At 37.1% G+C, this 21,781-nt stretch overlaps 1 protein-coding gene across 1 annotated transcript in view; it reads right to left on the reverse strand.

The window, feature by feature from the left end:
* Positions 1-4,679: 4,679 nt before the first annotated feature.
* The window catches only part of kcnq1.2 (potassium voltage-gated channel, KQT-like subfamily, member 1.2), a 435,625-nt gene continuing 418,523 nt past the window's right edge, over positions 4,680-21,781 (reverse strand). Inside the window, exon 20 of the mRNA XM_062061243.1 lies at positions 4,680-6,300. Within this exon, the coding sequence (XP_061917227.1) occupies positions 6,154-6,300 (147 nt within the window). The 3' untranslated portion in view covers positions 4,680-6,153. The remainder of the gene's footprint in view (positions 6,301-21,781) is intronic.

Here is a 21,781-nt window from a genome sequence, read left to right on the forward strand (position 1 = left end):
CTGCTCCCCTCACCTCCCAGGCGGTGATCAAGGGGATGGGTCAAATGCAGAGGACGAATTTCACCACACCTAGTGTGTGTGACCGGTCAACGGTCCGAAGTTACTTTATATGACAAGTTTTATTTGTCATATAAAAATACAATCATGTGTGCTTACGGACTGTATTCCTTGCAGACTGTATTGATATATATTGATATATAATGTAGGAAGCAGAATATTAATAACAGAAAGAAACAACCCTTTTGTGTGAATGAGTGTAAATGGGGGAGGGAGGTTGTTTGGGTTGGTGCACTAATTGTAAGTGTATCTTGTGTTTTTTATGTTGATTTAATCAAATTAAATTTCTTGTGCGGACCGGTACCGGTCCCCACTGATCTATACATCTTAGTTGTTTTTTTTGATACTTTGTCTTACAAAACCTTAAATCTATTTACACAAAAGCCAAGTAGTTTAATAGTTTGTCTTTTGTACCCAAAATGAACCGAATAGTAAACTCAAAACTGAGTTATGTACCAAAGCACGACGATGGTGTACCAGACAATCATTTTAGGAGGCCAATTTGGCTTAAAAGGGGAACTGCACTTTTTTTGGAACGTTGTCTATCGTTCACAATTAGGGATGTCCGATAATGGCTTTTTTGCCGATATCCGATATTGTCCAACTCTTAATTACCGATACCGATATCAACCGATACCGATATATACAGTCGTGGAATAAACACATTATTATGCCTAATTTGGACAACCAGGTATGGTGAAGATAAGGTCCTTTTTTTACAAATTAATAAAATAAAATAAGATAAATAAATTAAAAACATTTTCTTGAATAAAAAAAAAGTAAAACAATATAAAAACAGTTACATAGAAACTAGTAATGAATGAAAATGAGTAAAATGAAGTGTTAAAGGTTAGTACTATTAATGGAGCAGCAGCACGCACAATCATGTGTGCTTACGGACTGTATCCCTTGCAGACTGTATTGATATATATTGATATATAATGTAGGAAGCAGAATATTAATAACAGAAAGAAACAACCCTTTTGTGTGAATGAGTGTAAATGGGGGAGGGAGGTTTTTTGGGTTGGTGCACTAATTGTAAGTGTATCTTGTGTTTTTTATGTTGATTTAATAAAAAAAACAAAAATACGATACCGATAATAGAAAAACAGATACCGATAATTTCCGATATTACGTTTTAAAACATTTATCGGCCGATAATATTGGCAAGCCGATATTATCGGACATCTCTATTCACAATCAATCATTCACATCAGACATGGCGACGGATGCATGCTAAATATGAAATAAACCTAATAAAAGTCGTCTTACAGCGGAGTCAAAGGCAGCTCCACTATTCCGCCCATAAAATACAATAAATAACCATTCAAAAAGTGCCAACAATACACTATTTACATTTCGTGACTTGAATATTAACCACGCATTAGTGATATTGTTATTATAAGTGCTAACACAGGCGCACTATTTATAGCGGCGACCTGATCACTTCCTGCATGCCTATGTTTACTTCCTGTACGTTTATTGTAGATCATAAGTCATGCCTCACCTGGAAAGTAGATGGCTGAGGATATAATCCAATACGTTGGGACACTTTGTCAGCCATTTAGGACCTGGAACTGGCAAAAATGACACCGTTTCTTCATCTAAATGGGAATACATGAACATCCTAGCAGACATTGTACAGTAAGTGATGTTTTATTATGCTGGTTGGCTCTCATTAGGTCTGCACGATAGGAAAAATAAAATAAAAAAGTGCAAATACCCTTTAAGTGGACAACACATTGGGTGACTAATAAGGACATAGCGTCTAAAGTTAGCATATGACGATGGTCAGCGAGTGGGAAATAAAAAAATGTAAAAAAACGTTATGTATACATACATACATGTACATGTATATGTACAGTATATATGTATGTATGCAAACCTTTAATATATAATCATGAACACGCTTAGATGAATCATGCCATTTATTTTGACCGTACAAGCTCTTTGACCCTCGTTCACTATAGGGTCAGTGATCTTTGACCCTAGTTCACTGTAGGGTCAGTGATCTTTGACCCTAGTTCACTATAGGGTCAGTGATCTTTGACCCTAGTTCACTATAGGGTCAGTGATCAGGTCCATGCATACGTCACTACATCCTGACAGAACTTCAGCTGAAACTGTTACTAGGTTTTGGGCAAATAAATGACATGAATTTAAGTAAAACCTTTAAAATCGTTCTAGGATGACATTCTGACAATAAAATTGCATTTGTGTACAAATATTGGGGTCTTTTTTTTTTTTTTAGCAAATTGTAATTATGCAAGCAGGTACTCACCTGTGATTAATCATGATTAATCCAATTTACAAATGTGAGTAATCTGATCAATGTATATATATATATATATATATATATATATATATATATATATATATATATATATATATATATATATATATATATATATATATATATATATATATATACCTACCTATTGATTTGTAATCGATTCTCAAAAAATGACTCGATTTACAATCTAAATAAATAAAACATATGTACATATATATGTATGTATGTACACTATATTGCCAAAAGTATTTGGCCACCCATCCAAATGATGAGAATCAGGTGTCCTAATCACTTGGCCCGGTGTATCAAATCAAGCACTTAGGCATGGAGACTGTTTCTACAAACATTTGTGAAAGAATGGGCCACTCTCAGTGATTTCCAGCGTGGAACTGTCACAGGATGCCACCTGTGCAACAAATCCAGTCGTGAAATTTCCTCGCTCCTAAATATTCCAAAGTCACCTTTGTTATAAGAAAAGTGAAGAGTTTGGGAACAACAGCAACTCAGCCACCAAGTGGTAGGCCAGGTAAAATGACAGAGAGGTCAGCATAGTGCAAAGATTTTCTGCACAGTCAGTTGCTACAGAGCTCCAAACTTCATGTGACCTTCCAATTAGCCCACGTGCAGTACGCAGAGAGTTTCATGGAATGGGTTTCCATGGCCGGGCAGCTGAATCTAAGCCTTTTTTTTTTTTCCCAAGATGGCGCTGCTGTCGTGGCTGCTGTTGGCAGGAGCTCTGTGCTCTTGTGTCATCCTTTTGTGTTCATGTGTTATTATAAATATGTATATTTTTTTGCCTTTTGGTTGGGGACCCTTTGGGACTGTGTGACAAATGGGTGGCACTTTCGTGACTTCTGCAGTGCTTTTTTGTGGACTTCTGGATCTGCCTCCCGGGAGCCTTTTGGCCATGGAGACCAGCTGCTGGGTCTCTGCCACACCAGAGTCCGTTTGGAGAGACTGGAGGAGCTGTGGATGAAGAGACCGGGCTGCGGAGCTAGGACTGACAGACAAGCTTCACGGTGTCTTGGCTGAATGAGCAGGTATCGAACACCTCAGTCTCCTTAGACCAGGGGTGTCAAAGTCAAATGGACGGAGGGCCAAATAAAAAATTTAGCTACAAGCCGAGGGCCGGACTGTTCGAATGTTCATTGAAAAATTTTTAAATGACGCATATAGTCTAGTGAACCTAATTGAACCTACTGAAAACCTAACAAATATATTCCAATATGATCAGATAAATAAAGCAATATTTTCTTATGGCTCTGTCAGTAATCTTTAATTTTCAACAGACACAAAAGACAAATTTCCTTTATATAAAAATCCCCATAACATGAACATTAAATGAAAGAAACCGGTATTCAAGGCACCATCAGTAGCCTATATTTTCTATTTTAGCAAAAGTGGGCTAAATTTACTTCAAAGAAAAAAACAATAATAGCAATTTTCTATCATCCACTCAACTGAAATATTTTTAAAATATAATTAAATTGAAATACAATAAAATAAAGTGCAAAAATCTATAAATCAAAAACAACACTTTGTTTAAGGAGAAGTAACATGCAGTGAAAACAAATATTAAACTTTAACTTTTAAACTTGAATTGAGTAAAAACTCTAAATATGTGATTGCACAGTAATGTTCACATTAAACCCCCCTCCTCCCTCCGTGGGAGGGAGGCGAGTTGGGTGCCCGAAACCCCCCGCTGGTTTCGGCCCGCCCCTTGGCGCGCGTGGCACGGCGGGCTCCGCGACCCGACGGCTGGCCCTCGTGGCTTGACGGCGGGCGCGTCCCGACGGGCCGCGCGTAGGGGTCAAACGCAGAAGTCTCAGGGCCTCGTGGTGAGGGGGTGGCCTGCGGGTTTCGGCCCGCTTGACCCCCCCGCTCCGCTTGGCGCGCGCGGCACATGACGGGTTCCGCCACCGACGCTCGGGCTGCAGCCCGACGGTGGTGCGGGCCCGGCGGTGACGCGCGGTTTGGGGAAACAAAGCAGAAGTCTCAGGGCCTCGGGGCCGGGTTTCGGCCCGCCCCCTTGGCGCGCGTGGCACGGCGGGCTCCGCGACTGACGGCCGGGCTGCAGCCCTTCGGCCGGCGGCCGCGTCCCGGCGGGCCGCTCGCCCCCTTTCGGAACCTTGGACCGGCATCCGCTTGGTGCGTGTAAAAGATCTGCGGTCTAAAAAAAAAAAAAAAAAAAAAAAAAAAAAAAAAAAAAAAGATCTGCGGTCTGCGGGCCGGTTCTAATAATAAATCAAGATCATCCCAAGGGCCGTAAAAAACCTTCTCGCGGGCCGGATATGGCCCGCGGGCCTTGACTCTGACATATGTGCCTTAGACGCATCCTCGCTCATCCATGCGGACTGGACACTGGCCGAGAGTTAGTGGGCGGCCGAGGGTGGAGTCGGCTCTCTTAGTTGCTTTGTTGGGTCTGCTCCTGTCTCTGGCCATTCTCCCCCCACTCCAGCAGACGATGGCGTGGAACACCTCAGAGGCCACCACAGTGTATATGTTTATTTTACTTTTTTATTCCTAGCTGTATGTAGAAGTGTCTGCTTGCATCAGCTCTGCTCTTTTAATGTCCTTTGATGTTTCCCTCTTACACACATGTAAGAGGGATGTGTGCTATGACTATGAGTTGTTTTTTCCCCTTGGCCTCAGTCTGGACCCCCTCTCCAGGGGCCCGGGCTTAGACCCATTTTTTTTCTCACTGCCCCCCCATTGTTTACCTGTTTTTCACCTTTTTTGTAAGGGCCGCCGGAAGTTGGGAGACCTGTCAGCGATCCTGTTCTGTCTCTCTGTAATGTTTGATCCTGTTCTGTCTCCCTGTAATGTTTGTCTGATCTTGAATGGGATTGTGCTGAACATTTTAATTCCCCCTCGAGGATTAATTAAGTATTTCCGATTCTGATTCATCACCAAGTCCAATGCAAAGCGTGGGATGCAGTGGTGTAAAGGACATCACCACTGGACTCTAGAGCAGTGGACACGCCTTCTCTGGACTGATGAATCACACTTTTCCATCTGGCAATCTGATGGACCAGTCTGGGTTTGGAGGTTGCCAGGAGAACGCTACATTTCGGACTGCATTGTGCCGAGAGGAGGAAATATGGTGTGGGGTTGTTTTTCCAGGAGTTGGGCTTGGCCCCTTAGTTCCAGTGAAGGGAACTTTGAATGCTCCAGGATATTAAAACATTTTGGACAATCCCATGGGATGGCACTTCAACTTCATATGTGAGTGAAGGCAGGTGGCCAAATACTTTTGGCAATATAGTGTATATGTACACTTTTGGAGCGTACTCCTGGTCATTGCATTCGTTATTCCCTCATCAAACAGTTTTTGAGGATCTAGGACAGAGTCAACATTTTTGTTTGACCTAACACTAAAAGATTCTCTAAAGATCGGAAAAGAGAAGAGCATCCATTTTAATGAGCCGCACTTTAAGCGACACTCCCCAAGCGGACACGTTGGCGTCCCCCACAATGCACTGCCCAGCCCTCCCTTGTTCCGTCACCTCCAACAAGCACATTCTCAACCTCCATGCCAACATAAACGCCGCACGTCCTCCTGCGTTTGGACTCTTTGGGAGAACGCCAGCGCTTTCACGGCTTGCTCCTTAGCTGTGGAAGAATATCAGGAGGAGAAGACGTGAGGGATGAGGGGGCAGAGCGCCCAAATAAACCAGCCAGGAAGTTGGAGTGACTCCATGTTGCCCGTGACAGAAAAGAATGTGGAAAGTATTTCCTGCTCGTGGGTGTTCAAGTGTGTTGGGAGCGTGGAGCAGACGTGACGCCGCCTTGTGGGCGTGGTCTCAGAGGCCTTCGTCGATGCTGACGCCCATGCGCTTCTGGATGGTCACCCTGCGGATGGAGGGCCTGGACGTCAGCTCCGGTTTGGGCAGGAAATGCTCCGTGAGGATCCGCAGAACCGAGTCCATCTTCTGGTCCATGTGATAGACCTGAGGGGGAGGGACAGAAGACATGAACTTTGGGCCTCTTTAGAGTGTGAGTGGCAGGAAGTCACTTTTATTTATATCCTCCTATGCAGTGCACATTTGTGGATTGCATAACACACTTTTTTTTTTTTTTCTTCTCCAAAATGTGCAACTAATTAAAAGAATGGAGCAAATACAACGTCCACTGCAGAGGACGCTGCTTTTAGGAGCACCGATTGGCAACAAAAGGCTAACTTTCTTGTCCTTTTAGTCCATTTTTACACATTTTTAGTCATTTTAGTCCATTTTTACACATTTTGCACATTTTGCATATTTTATTCCAAAATGTGCAACTAATTGAAAGAATGGAGCAAAACCAACGTCCACTGCAGAGGACGCTGCTTTTAGGAGCACCAATTTGCAACAGAAGGCTAACTTTCCTTCCTTTTAGTCCATTTTTACACATATTGCACATTTTACAAATTTTTAGTCCTTTTAGTCCATTTTTACACATTTTGAACATTTTACACATTTTAGTCCAAAATGTGCAACTAATTGAAAGAATGGAGCGAATACAACGTCCACTGCAGAGGACGCTGCTTTTAGGAGCACCGATTGGCAACAAAAGGCTAAATTTCTTGTCCTTTTAGTCCATTTTTACACATTTTTAGTCATTTTAGTCCATTTTTACACATTTTGCACATTTTACACATTTTGCACATTTTATTCCAAAATGTGCAACTAATTGAAAGAATGGAGCAAAACCAGCGTCCACTGCAGAGGACGCTGCTTTTAGGAGCACCAATTTGCAACAGAAGGCTAACTTTCCTTCCTTTTAGTCCATTTTTACACATATTGCACATTTTACAAATTTTTAGTCCTTTTAGTCCATTTTTACACATTTTGAACATTTTACACATTTTAGTCCAAAATGTGCAACTAATTGAAAGAATGGAGCGAATACAACGTCCACTGCAGAGGACGCTGCTTTTAGGAGCACCGATTGGCAACAAAAGGCTAAATTTCTTGTCCTTTTAGTCCATTTTTACACATTTTGCACATTTTACCAATTTTTAGTCCTTTTAGTCCATTTTTACACAGTTTGCACATTTTGCACATTTTAGTCCAAAATGTGCAACTAATTGAAAGAATGGAGCGAATACAACGTCCACTGCAGAGGACGCTGCTTTTAAGAGCACCGATTGGCAACAAAAGGCTAAATTTCTTGTCCTTTTAGTCCATTTTTACACATTTTGCACATTTTACCAATTTTTAGTCCATTTTTACACAGTTTGCACATTTTGCATATTTTATTCGAAAATGTGCAACTAATTGAAAGAATGGAGCAAAACCAACGTCCACTGCAGAGGACGCTGCTTTTAGGAGCACCAATTTGCAACAGAAGGCTAACTTTCCTTCCTTTTAGTCCATTTTTACACATATTGAACATTTTACACATTATAGTCCAAAATGTGCAACTAATTGAAAGAATGGAGCGAATACAACGTCCACTACAGAGGACGCTGCTTTTAGGAGCACCGATTGGCAACAAAAGGCTAACTTTCTTGTCCTTTTAGTCCATTTTTACACATTTTGCACATTTTACCAATTTTTAGTCCTTTTAGTCCATTTTTACACAGTTTGCACATTTTACACATTTTGCACATTTTAGTCCAAAATGTGCAACTAATTGAAAGAATGGAGCGAATACAACGTCCACTGCAGAGGACGCTGCTTTTAAGAGCACCGATTGGCAACAAAAGGCTAAATTTCTTGTCCTTTTAGTCCATTTTTACACATTTTGCACATTTTACCAATTTTTAGTCTTTTTAGTCCATTTTTACACAGTTTGCACATTTTGCACATTTTATTCCAAAATGTGCAACTAATTGAAAGAATGGAGCAAAACCAACGTCCACTGCAGAGGACGCTGCTTTTAGGAGCACCAATTTGCAACAGAAGGCTAACTTTCCTTCCTTTTAGTACATTTTTACACATATTGCACATTTTACAAGTTTTTAGTCCTTTTAGTCCATTTTTACACATTTTAAACATTTTACACATTTTAGTCCAAAATGTGCAACTAATTGAAAGAATGGAGCGAATACAACGTCCACTGCAGAGGACGCTGCTTTTAGGAGCACCGATTGGCAACAAAAGGCTAAATTTCTTGTCCTTTTAGTCCATTTTTACACATTTTGCACATGTTACCAATTTTTAGTCCTTTTAGTCCATTTTTACACAGTTTGCACATTTTGCACATTTTAGTCCAAAATGTGCAACTAATTGAAAGAATGGAGCGAATACAACGTCCACTGCAGAGGACGCTGCTTTTAAGAGCACCGATTGGCAACAAAAGGCTAAATTTCTTGTCCTTTTAGTCCATTTTTACACATTTTGCACATTTTACCAATTTTTAGTCCATTTTTACACAGTTTGCACATTTTGCATATTTTATTCCAAAATGTGCAACTAATTGAAAGAATGGAGCAAAACCAACGTCCACTGCAGAGGACGCTGCTTTTAGGAGCACCAATTTGCAACAGAAGGCTAACTTTCCTTCCTTTTAGTCCATTTTTACACATATTGCACATTTTACAAATTTTTAGTCCTTTTAGTCCATTTTTACACATTTTGAACATTTTACCAATTTTTAGTCTTTTTAGTCCATTTTTACACAGTTTGCACATTTTGCACATTTTATTCCAAAATGTGCAACTAATTGAAAGAATGGAGCAAAACCAACGTCCACTGCAGAGGACGCTGCTTTTAGGAGCACCAATTTGCAACAGAAGGCTAACTTTCCTTCCTTTTAGTAAATTTTTACACATATTGCACATTTTACAAGTTTTTAGTCCTTTTAGTCCATTTTTACACATTTTAAACATTTTACACATTTTAGTCCAAAATGTGCAACTAATTGAAAGAATGGAGCGAATACAACGTCCACTGCAGAGGACGCTGCTTTTAGGAGCACCGATTGGCAACAAAAGGCTAAATTTCTTGTCCTTTTAGTCCATTTTTACACATTTTGCACATGTTACCAATTTTTAGTCCTTTTAGTCCATTTTTACACAGTTTGCACATTTTGCACATTTTAGTCCAAAATGTGCAACTAATTGAAAGAATGGAGCGAATACAACGTCCACTGCAGAGGACGCTGCTTTTAAGAGCACCGATTGGCAACAAAAGGCTAAATTTCTTGTCCTTTTAGTCCATTTTTACACATTTTGCACATTTTACCAATTTTTAGTCCATTTTTACACAGTTTGCACATTTTGCATATTTTATTCCAAAATGTGCAACTAATTGAAAGAATGGAGCAAAACCAACGTCCACTGCAGAGGACGCTGCTTTTAGGAGCACCAATTTGCAACAGAAGGCTAACTTTCCTTCCTTTTAGTCCATTTTTACACATATTGCACATTTTACAAATTTTTAGTCCTTTTAGTCCATTTTTACACATATTGCACATTTTACCAATTTTTAGTCTTTTTAGTCCATTTTTACACAGTTTGCACATTTTGCACATTTTATTCCAAAATGTGCAACTAATTGAAAGAATGGAGCAAAACCAACGTCCACTGCAGAGGACGCTGCTTTTAGGAGCACCAATTTGCAACAGAAGGCTAACTTTCCTTCCTTTTAGTAAATTTTTACACATATTGCACATTTTACAAGTTTTTAGTCCTTTTAGTCCATTTTTACACATTTTAAACATTTTACAAATTTTAGTCCAAAATGTGCAACTAATTGAAAGAATGGAGCGAATACAACGTCCACTGCAGAGGACGCTGCTTTTAGGAGCACCGATTGGCAACAAAAGGCTAAATTTCTTGTCCTTTTAGTCCATTTTTACACATTTTGCACATGTTACCAATTGTTAGTCCTTTTAGTCCATTTTTACACAGTTTGCACATTTTGCACATTTTAGTCCAAAATGTGCAACTAATTGAAAGAATGGAGCGAATACAACGTCCACTGCAGAGGACGCTGCTTTTAAGAGCACCGATTGGCAACAAAAGGCTAAATTTCTTGTCCTTTTAGTCCATTTTTACACATTTTGCACATGTTACCAATTTTTAGTCCTTTTAGTCCATTTTTACACAGTTTGCACATTTTACACATTTTGCACATTTTAGTCCAAAATGTGCAACTAATTGAAAGAATGGAGCGAATACAACGTCCACTGCAGAGGACGCTGCTTTTAAGAGCACCGATTGGCAACAAAAGGCTACATTTCTTGTCCTTTTAGTCCATTTTTACACATTTTGCACATTTTACCAATTTTTAGTCCATTTTTACACAGTTTGCACATTTTATTCCAAAATGTGCAACTAATTGAAAGAATGGAGCAAAACCAACGTCCACTGCAGAGGACGCTGCTTTTAGGAGCACCAATTTGCAACAGAAGGCTAACTTTCCTTCCTTTTAGTCCATTTTTACACATATTGCACATTTTACAAATTTTTTGTCCTTTTAGTCCATTTTTACACATTTTAAACATTTTACACATTTTAGTCCAAAATGTACAACTAATTGAAAGAATGGAGCGAATACAACGTCCACTGCAGAGGACGCTGCTTTTAGGAGCACCGATTGGCAACAAAAGGCTAAATTTCTTGTCCTTTTAGTCCATTTTTACACATTATGCACATTTTACCAATTTTTAGTCTTTTTAGTCCATTTTTACACAGTTTGCACATTTTACACATTTTGCACATTTTAGTCCAAAATGTGCAACTAATTGAAAGAATGGAGCGAATACAACGTCCACTGCAGAGGACGCTGCTTTTAGGAGCACCGATTGGCAACAAAAGGCTAAATTTCTTGTCCTTTTAGTCCATTTTTACACATTTTGCACATTTTACCAATTTTTAGTCTTTTTAGTCCATTTTTACACAGTTTGCACATTTTGCACATTTTAGTCCAAAATGTGCAACTAATTGAAAGAATGGAGCAAATACAACGTCCACTGCAGACGACGCTGCTTTTAGGAGCACCGATTGGCAACAAAAGGCTAACTTTCTTGTCCTTTTAGTCCATTTTTACACATTTTACACATTTTTAGTCATTTTAGTCCATTTTTACACATTTTGCATATTTTATTCCAAAATGTGCAACTAATTGAAAGAATGGAGCAAAACCAACGTCCACTGCAGAGGACGCTGCTTTTAGGAGCACCAATTTGCAACAGAAGGCTAACTTTCCTTCCTTTTAGTCCATTTTTACACTTTTGCACATTTTAAAAATTTTTAGTCCTTTTAGTCCATTTTTACACATTTTGAACATTTTACACATTATAGTCCAAAATGTGCAACTAATTGAAAGAATGGAGCAAAACCAACGTCCACTGCAGAGGACACTGCTTTTAGGAGCACCGATTGGCAACAAAAGGCTAACTTTCTTGTCCTTTTAGTCCATTTTTATGTTCCCCCAACATTGTAGTGCATCCAATCATTACCTGAACACCATCTTGTTTGCTATACGACCACATGGCCGTCACACATGAGTGTAAACATTCAGTGTGTGCAAACGCAGAAAGGACATACACACAAGAAGTAATAAAGATAAAAAAAAAGATCAGATAAGATATGCGATAGATAGAAGACAGATAAGAACAAAAAATATCCTAATATTTGCACACTATTGTGAAAACTTGACCACCGAAAAAAGACTTTGATCACAGAAAACAGTGCCGTCAGCATGTCTGTGATGTGGACGTAACCAGATATTACCCTACTGATAAATGTGTTGTTGCAGTAGCAGAGTCTCTAAACCAGGGGTCACCAACCTTTTTGAAACCAAGAGCTACTTCTTGGGTACTGATTAATGCGAAGGGCTACCAGTTTGATACACACTTAAATAAATTGCCAGAAATAGCCAATTTGCTCAATTTACCTTTAACTCTATGTTATTATTAATAATTAATGATATTTACACTTAATTGAACGGTTTAAAAGAGGAGAAAACACGAAAAAAATGACAATTAAATTTTGAAACATAGTTTATCTTCAATCTCGACTCTTTAAAATTCAACCGAAAAAAAGAAGAGAAAAACTAGCTAATTCCAATCTTTTGGAAAAAATTAAAAAAGAATTTATGGAACATCATTAGTCATTTTTCCTGATTAAGATTAATTTTAGAATTTTGATGACATGTTTTAAATAGGTTAAAATCCAATCTGCACTTTGTTAGAATATATAACAAATTGCACCAAGCTATATTTCTAACAAGGACTAATCATTATTTCTTCTAGATTTTCCAGAACAAAAATTTTAAAAGAAATTTAAAAGACTTTGAAATAAGATTTAAATTTGATTCTACAGATTTTCTAGATTTGCCAGAATAATTTTTTTGAATTTTAATCATAATAAGTTTGAAGAAATATTTCACAAATATTCTTCGTCGAAAAAACAGAAGCTAAAATGAGGAATTAAATTAAAATTTATTTATTATTCTTTACAATAAAAAAAAAAAATTACTTGAACATCGATTTAAATTTTCAGGAAAGAAGAGGAAGGAATTTAAAAGGTAAAAAGGTATATGTGTTTAAAAATCCTAAAATAATTTTTAAGGTTGTATTTTTTCTCTAAAATTGTCTTTCTGAAAGTTATAAGAAGCTAAGTAAAAAAATTCATGAATTCATTTAAACAAGTGAAGACCAAGTCTTTAAATATTTTCTTGGATTTTCAAATTCTATTTGAGTTTTGTCTCTCTTAGAATTAAAAATGTTGAGCAAAGCGAGACCAGCTTGCTGGTAAATAAATAAAAATTAAAAAATAGAGGCAGCTCACTGGTAAGTGCTGCTATTTGAGCTATTTTTAGAACAGGCCAGCGGGCTACTCATCTGGTCCTTACGGGCTACCTGGTGCCCGCGGCCACCGCGTTGGTGACCCCTGCTCTAAACAGAAGTAGAGTCTCTAAACATGAGTACGTTCTATAATAACACCATGAGTACGTTCTATAATAACACCAGAAGAAGATGCTAGATGTGTTGCTGGTTGTTTTTAATTGAAACAAAGTCATTAAAAGTGTGTAAACAGTTGAAAAAAATCTCAACAATACAAATACAAAAAGCAGCAACAAATGTAAATATGGCAAAAAAAAATTAAGACTAATTAATAAAAACAGTTTTGTTTTAAATGTATGTAGACATGTTTTTAGCCTTTTTAAAGAAAATCTATCACCAAAGCAGATTTGTCATGTGACCACGCCTTTAACCACGCCCCCACCGCCACAGATATTTAGGGGAAACCCAGTGTTTATTTGAACAAAACCACACACAACAACAAGTCAACTTCAAAGTCTTGGCCCCGCTTCTACCTGCTCTGGTTAGCCAAGCACTTGGACCGTGCAGGCGCTCACAGAATGTCTGAAAGATGGCGCTCTCTAAACGGAACATGAAAGTGCAGGACAGAGGACAAGAAGTCTTGCACGTCGTTAACATCAATGGCAGTTTCATTGCCATTGATGTCCGTCTGATGGGACGGACATTTTTATGTCTGAGCACGACCTTTCGAAGCTTTTAGTTGAGCTGAAATACGATCGCTACAGGAGGACGCATAAATAGGAAATATGAGCCTCAGAAAGGAAGGACTTTGTGTTTTTTCTCTCTAAAGACGACACAACTCTTGATTGCTGAGGGGAATGTGGCTTCCCAAAATCAAATGTACTTTTTACCACTAAATATTACAATCTATAAATCATATTTCAGTATGGCTTTCAACATTTGACATTGTGTTTTTACAGCCACAGGACAAAATTCAACAACAGCATCACAAATATTATTTCTGGGAGACAATTAGGTCATAAAAAATGATTTCAAAAACACATTTTAATGACATAAAACATGGGTTGTATATCAGTGATTTTTGCTGTTTAGTTAGTTGGATATGAAGAAAGTCCCTTTCAATTAATTAGAATTATTTTATCAAATCAACATTAAAAAAATGTTAACATATTTTTTGAAATACATTAAAATATATATATTACATCATTAAGAAATGATAAAAAACACATTTTAATTTCATATAACATGGGTTGTGTTTGCCTATATCAGTGCTTTTTGCTGTTTTATGATTTGCATATGAAAAAAGTCACTTTTAATTACTTTGAATTATTTAATCAAATTGATATAAAAAATAATTTTCAAATTATATTTAAAAAAACATCAACATTTTCATGAAAAAATATATTTAAAAAAACATTTTAATTACATAAAACATGGGTTGTGCTTGTCTATATCAGTGCTTTTTGCTGTTGTATTATTTGCATATGAAGAAAGTCACTTTCAATTAATTAGAATTATTTTATCAAATCAACATTAAAAAAAATGTTAACATGATATTTTTTGAAAGACATTACAAAAAATATATAATACGTCATTAAGAAATGATAAAAAACACATTTTAATTACATGTAATATGGGTTGCGTTTGCCTTTATCAGTGCTTTTTGCTGTTTTATTATTTGGATATGAAGAAAGTCACTTTTAATTACTTTGAATTAGTTTATCAAATTGATATAAAAAATGTAAAATTATATTTTTTGAAAGACAAAAATATATATACTAGGTCATTAAAAAAAAATAAAAAAACACTGTTTAATTACATGTAATATGGGTTGTGTTTGCATTTATCAGTGCTTTTTGCTGTTTTATTTTTTGGGTATGAAGAAAGTCACTTTTAATTACTTTGAATTAATTTATAAAATTAATATTACAATTTTTTTAAATGACATTTTTTAAAAGACATTAGAATAGGTCATGAAAAATGATAAAAAAACACATTTTAATTACATAAAACATGGGTTGTGTTTGCCTATATCAGTGCTTGTTGCTGTTCTATTATTTGGATATGAAGAAAGTCACTTTTAATTACTTTGAATTATTTAATCAAATTGATATAAAAAACATTTTTCAAATTATATTTAAAAAAACATCAACATTTTCATGAAAAAAATTATATTAAAAAATACATTTTAATTCCATAAAACATGGGTTGTGCTTGTCTATATCAGTGCTTTTTGCTGTTGTATTATTTGCATATAAAGAAAGTCACTTTCAATTAATTACAATTATTTAATCAAATCAACATTAAAAAAATTTTTAACATGATATTTTTTGAAAGACATTACAACAAATATATAATACGTCATTAAGAAATGATAAAAAAACACATTTTAATTACATGTAATATGGGTTGCGTTTGCCTTTATCAGTGCTTTTTGCTGTTTTATTATTTGGATATGAAGAAAGTCACTTTTAATTACTTTGAATTTTTTCATTAAAATTGATATGAAAAAATAAATGAATTATATTTTTAAAAAACATTAACATTTTCATGAAAAAATATATTTAAAAAAACATTTTAATTACATAAAACATGGGTTGTGCTTGTCTATATCAGTGCTTTTTGCTGTTGTATTATTTGCATATGAAGAAAGTCACTTTCAATTAATTAGAATTATTTGATCAAATCAACATTAAAAAAAATGTTAACATGATATTTTTTGAAAGACATTACAAAAAATATATAATACGTCATTAAGAAATGATAAAAAACACATTTTAATTACATGTAATATGGGTTGCGTTTGCCTTTATCAGTGCTTTTTGCTGTTTTATTATTTGGATATGAAGAAAGTCACTTTTAATTACTTTGAATTAGTTTATCAAATTGATATAAAAAATGTAAAATAATATTTTTTGAAAGACAAAAATATATATACTAGGTCATTAAAAAAAAATAAAAAAACACTGTTTAATTACATGTAATATGGGTTGTGTTTGCATTTATCAGTGCTTTTTGCTGTTTTATTTTTTGGGTATGAAGAAAGTCACTGTTAATTACTTTGAATTAATTTATAAAATTAATATTACAATTTTTTTAAATGACATTTTTTAAAAGACATTAGAATAGGTCATGAAAAATGATTAAAAAAAACACATTTTAATTACATAAAACATGGGTTGTGTTTGCCTATATCAGTGCTTGTTGCTGTTTTATTATTTGGATATGAAGAAAGTCACTTTTAATTACTTTTAATTATTTAATCAAATTGATATAAAAAACATTTTTCAAATTATATTTTAAAAAACATCAACATTTTCATGAAAAAAATATATTAAAAAATACATTTTAATTCCATAAAACATGGGTTGTGCTTGTCTATATCAGTGCTTTTTGCTGTTGTATTATTTGCATATGAAGAAAGTCACTTTCAATTAATTACAATTATTTAATCAAATCAACATTAAAAAAATGTTTAACATGATATTTTTTGAAAGACATTACAACAAATATATAATACGTCATTAAGAAATGATTAAAAAAAACACATTTTAATTACATGTAATATGGGTTGCGTTTGCCTTTATCAGTGCTTTTTGCTGTTTTATTATTTGGATATGAAGAAAGTCATGTTTATCTACTTTGAATTAGTTTATCAAATTGATATTAAAAAAATTAAATTATATTTTAAAAATCATTACAATTTTCATGAAAAAATTATATTAAAGAATAAATTCTAATTACATAATACATGGGTTGTGTTTGTCTATATCAGTGCTTTTTGCTGTTTTTATTATTATTTGCATATGAAGAAAGTCAGTTTTTATTAATTTGAACTATTTTATCAGGGTTGGAATTGGGGGTTGAATCACCAAATTATTTCCGAGTGCGGCGCACGCTGCTGCTCACTGCTCCTCTCACCTCCCAGGGGGTGGAACAAGGGGATGGGTCAAATGCAGAGAGTAATTTCACCACACCTAGTGTGTGTGTGACTATTGTTGGGACTTTAAGTTTATAAAATGAATATTAAAACATTAAAAAAAAATATTGTGATTCTTTTCATCTGGTAGGAATACCTATACGACACATGTGCACACACCACTCACACCTACATACACCACACATTCCTACACACACCACACATCCGTATACACACCACACACACCTATACACACCGCACACTCCTATACACACCACACACACCTATACATACTACACACACTTATACACACCACACACACCTATACATACTACACACACCTATACACACCACACATACCTATACACACCGCACATTCCTATACACACCACACACACCTATACATACTACACACACCTATACACACCACACATACCTATACACACCGCACACACTTATACACACCGCACATACCTATACACACCGCACATTCCTATACACACCACACACACCTATACACACTACACACACCTATACACACCACACATACCTATACACACCGCACATTCCTATACACACCACACACACCTACACACATCTATACACACCACATAACACCTATACACACCACACACACTTATACACACCACACAATCCTATACACACTACACATACCTATATACACCACACACACCTACACACACCACACATACCTATACACACCACACACACCTACACACACCACACATACCTATACACACCGCACATTCCTATACACACCACACACACCTATACATACTACACACACCTATACACACCACACATTCCTATACACACCGCACATTCCTATACACACCACACACACCTATACATACTACACACACCTATACACACCACACATACCTATACACACCGCACACACTTATACACACCGCACATACCTATACACACCGCACATTCCTATACACACCACACACACCTATACACACTACACACACCTATACACACCACACATACCTATACACACCGCACATTCCTATACACACCACACACACCTACACACATCTATACACACCACATAACACCTATACACACCACACACACTTATACACACCACACAATCCTATACACACTACACATACCTATATACACCACACACACCTACACACACCACACATACCTATACACACCACACACACCTACACACACCACACATACCTATACACACCGCACATTCCTATACACACCACACACACCTATACATACTACACACACCTATACACACCACACATTCCTATACACACCGCACATTCCTATACACACCACACACACCTATACACACTACACACACCTATACACACCACACATACCTATACACACCGCACATTCCTATAAACACCACACACACCTACACACATCTATACACACCACATAACACCTATACACACCACACACACTTATACACACCACACAATCCTATACACACTACACATGCCTATATACACCACACACACCTACACACACCACACATACCTATACACACCACACACACCTACACACACCACACATACCTATACACACCGCACATTCCTATACACACCACACACACCTATACATACTACACACACCTATACACACCACACATACCTATACACACCGCACATTCTTATACACACCACACAGACTTATACACACCACACAATCCTATACACACTACACATTCCTATATACACCACACACACCTACACACACCACACATACCTATACACACCACACATACCTATACACACCGCACATTCCTATACACACCACACACACCTATACATACTACACACACCTATACACACCGCACACACCTATACACACCACACATTCCTATACACACCACACACACCTATACACACTACACACATCTATACACACCACACACACCTATACACAATACACACACCTATACATACCACACTTACCTATACACACGACACATACCTATACACACCACACACACTTATACACACCACACAATCCTATACACACTACACATACCTATATACACCACACATACCTACACACACCACACATACCTATACACACCACACATACCTATACACACCGCACATTCCTATACACACCACACACACCTATACATACTACACACACCTATACACACCACACATACCTATACACACCGCACACACCTATACACACCACACATTCCTATACACACCACACACACCTATACACACTACACACATCTATACACACCACACACACCTATACACAATACACACACCTATACATACCTATACACACCACACATACCTATACACACCACACACACTTATACACACCACACAATCCTATACACACTACACATACCTATACACACCACACACACCTACACACACCACACATACCTACACACACCACACATACCTACACACACCAAACATAGCTATACACACTACACACACCTATACACACCACACATACCTATACACACCACACACACCACACACACCAAACATAGCTATACACACCACAAACACCTATACACACACCACACATACCTATACACACCACACACACCTATACCACAGGTGTGCACTACTTGAGTGATTTAGGATGAAATGTGGAGTCAATAGTTTGCAGGAGAGTCAGCCTTCATGTGCTGACTCAGCGACTCACACCGCCATCTGTCGGCTCTTTCCTCTCACTCCATGACTGCTGACAAACAGAGACCGCCACACGAGAGCCCGGGTGTGCGCTGGGCAATGAATGGTAATTGGGTGTGGTGGTGACGTGCTGGCTGCTTTGTGTCAGGGGGGAGACATAAAGTCAGTAAATACGTCCCTGGACACATGAGGACTTTGAATACGACCAATGTATGATCCTGTAACTACTTGGTATCGACATGATCCATACCTAAATGTGTGGTATCATCCAAAACTAATGTAAAGTATCAAAGAAGAGCAGAATAAGTGATGATTACAATTGAACAGAAGTGTAGATAGAACATGTTCAAAGAGAAATAAGCAGAAGCTCTCAAGACAAAGTGTTTGAGGAGGCAGCCAGTCTTGAAGATACGTAGGTCTTTACAGAAAAATACATGCAACATTTTGACCATCCATCCATTTTCTACCGCTTGTCCCTTTCGGGGTTGTGGGGGGTGCTGGAGCCTATCCCAGCTGCAAAGAACCATCATTACATGTTATGTAGACTAAAATGAAGAAATCCCGATAGTTGAGGGCCAGTGCCGCCATGCCCAGGAATGTCCTGGCAGCCTAAAAGCTGGTCAGCAGGAGGAGATTCCTGTCCTTGAGAAGTCTGGCTGGCAGCAGACGATGGACGCCACGCTCAGATAAGAGGAGGGAGGACAACAATGGCACAGGTCGTGCAGTCTGCTAGTGCTTTTTTTACACCGCCGTGACCTCACATGACCAAGGTTTACTGACCCTAATACTACTACTGCAACACTCTATCTCACACACACACACACACACACACACACACACACACACACACACACACACACACACACACACACACACACACACACACACACACACACACACGCACACACCATGTTGAAACTATTCCATGTTTCAACAGCAACACAGTGAGTGAGTGATGGCACTTTGCAACAGGGCGGCGTTCTTCTCCTCCATCATTCATCATTTGGACACACTGGGCCTCAACGGAGGGACACTACACTTTAACTCTCCTTTTTTTTAAAAAAAAACAACAGAATGCAGAGATACTGTCATGATGACGTCAACATATTTGAAGGCTGTCATACTAACTGATCTTTCTTTTCCAACTGGTCGCCATTTGGCTGCTGGGAATTTGCCACGGCGAGAACCCCATTGATTTTTAACCACATCTGATCCAAGATGGCCCCCCCATTACTTCAAGTGTCCTAATCTTCTTGCTTTTTATCCGACTGTACAAAAGACTCTAATGATTTTAAACTCAGCAGCAGCAGATCATCTATATCAGTGGTCCCCAACCACTGGGCCGCGAACCGGTACCGGGCCGCACAAGAAATTAAAAAATAATAATAATAATAATTGTTTTATTTTTTTTAAATCAACATAAAAAACACAATACATACATTATATATCAATATAGATCAATACAGTCTACAGCAGGGGTCACCAACCTTTTTGAAAGCAAGAGTTACTTCTTGGGTAGTGATTAATGCGAAGGGCTACCAGTTTGATACACACTTAAATAAATTGCCAGAAATAGCCAATTTGCTCAATTTACCTTTAACTCTATGTTATTATTAATAATTAATGATATTTACACTTAATTGAACGGTTTAAAAGAGGAGAAAACACGAAAAAAATGACAATTAAATTTTGAAACATAGTTTATCTTCAATTTCGACTCTTTAAAATTCAAAATTCAACCGAAAAAAAGGAGAAAAAAACTAGCTAATTTTAATCTTTTCGAAAAAAAATTAAAAAATAATTTATGGAACATCATTAGTAATTTTTCCCGATTAAGATTAATTTGAGGATTTTGATGACATGTTTTGAATAGGTTAAAATCCAATCTACACTTTGTTAGAATATATAACAAATTGGACCAAGCTATATTTCTAACAAAGACAAATTTAAGATTAAGATTAAAGATTAAAGTACCAATGATTGTCACACACACTAGATGTGGTGAAATTTCTCCTCTGCATTTGACCCATCCCCTTGGGGAGCAGTGGGCAGCAGCAGCGCCGCGCCCGGGAATCATTTTGGTGATTTAACCCCCAACTCCAACCCTTGATGCTGAGT

The sequence above is a fragment of the Entelurus aequoreus genome, linkage group LG10 (genome assembly GCF_033978785.1).
Source record: "Entelurus aequoreus isolate RoL-2023_Sb linkage group LG10, RoL_Eaeq_v1.1, whole genome shotgun sequence".
Lineage (NCBI taxonomy): Eukaryota > Metazoa > Chordata > Actinopteri > Syngnathiformes > Syngnathidae > Entelurus > Entelurus aequoreus.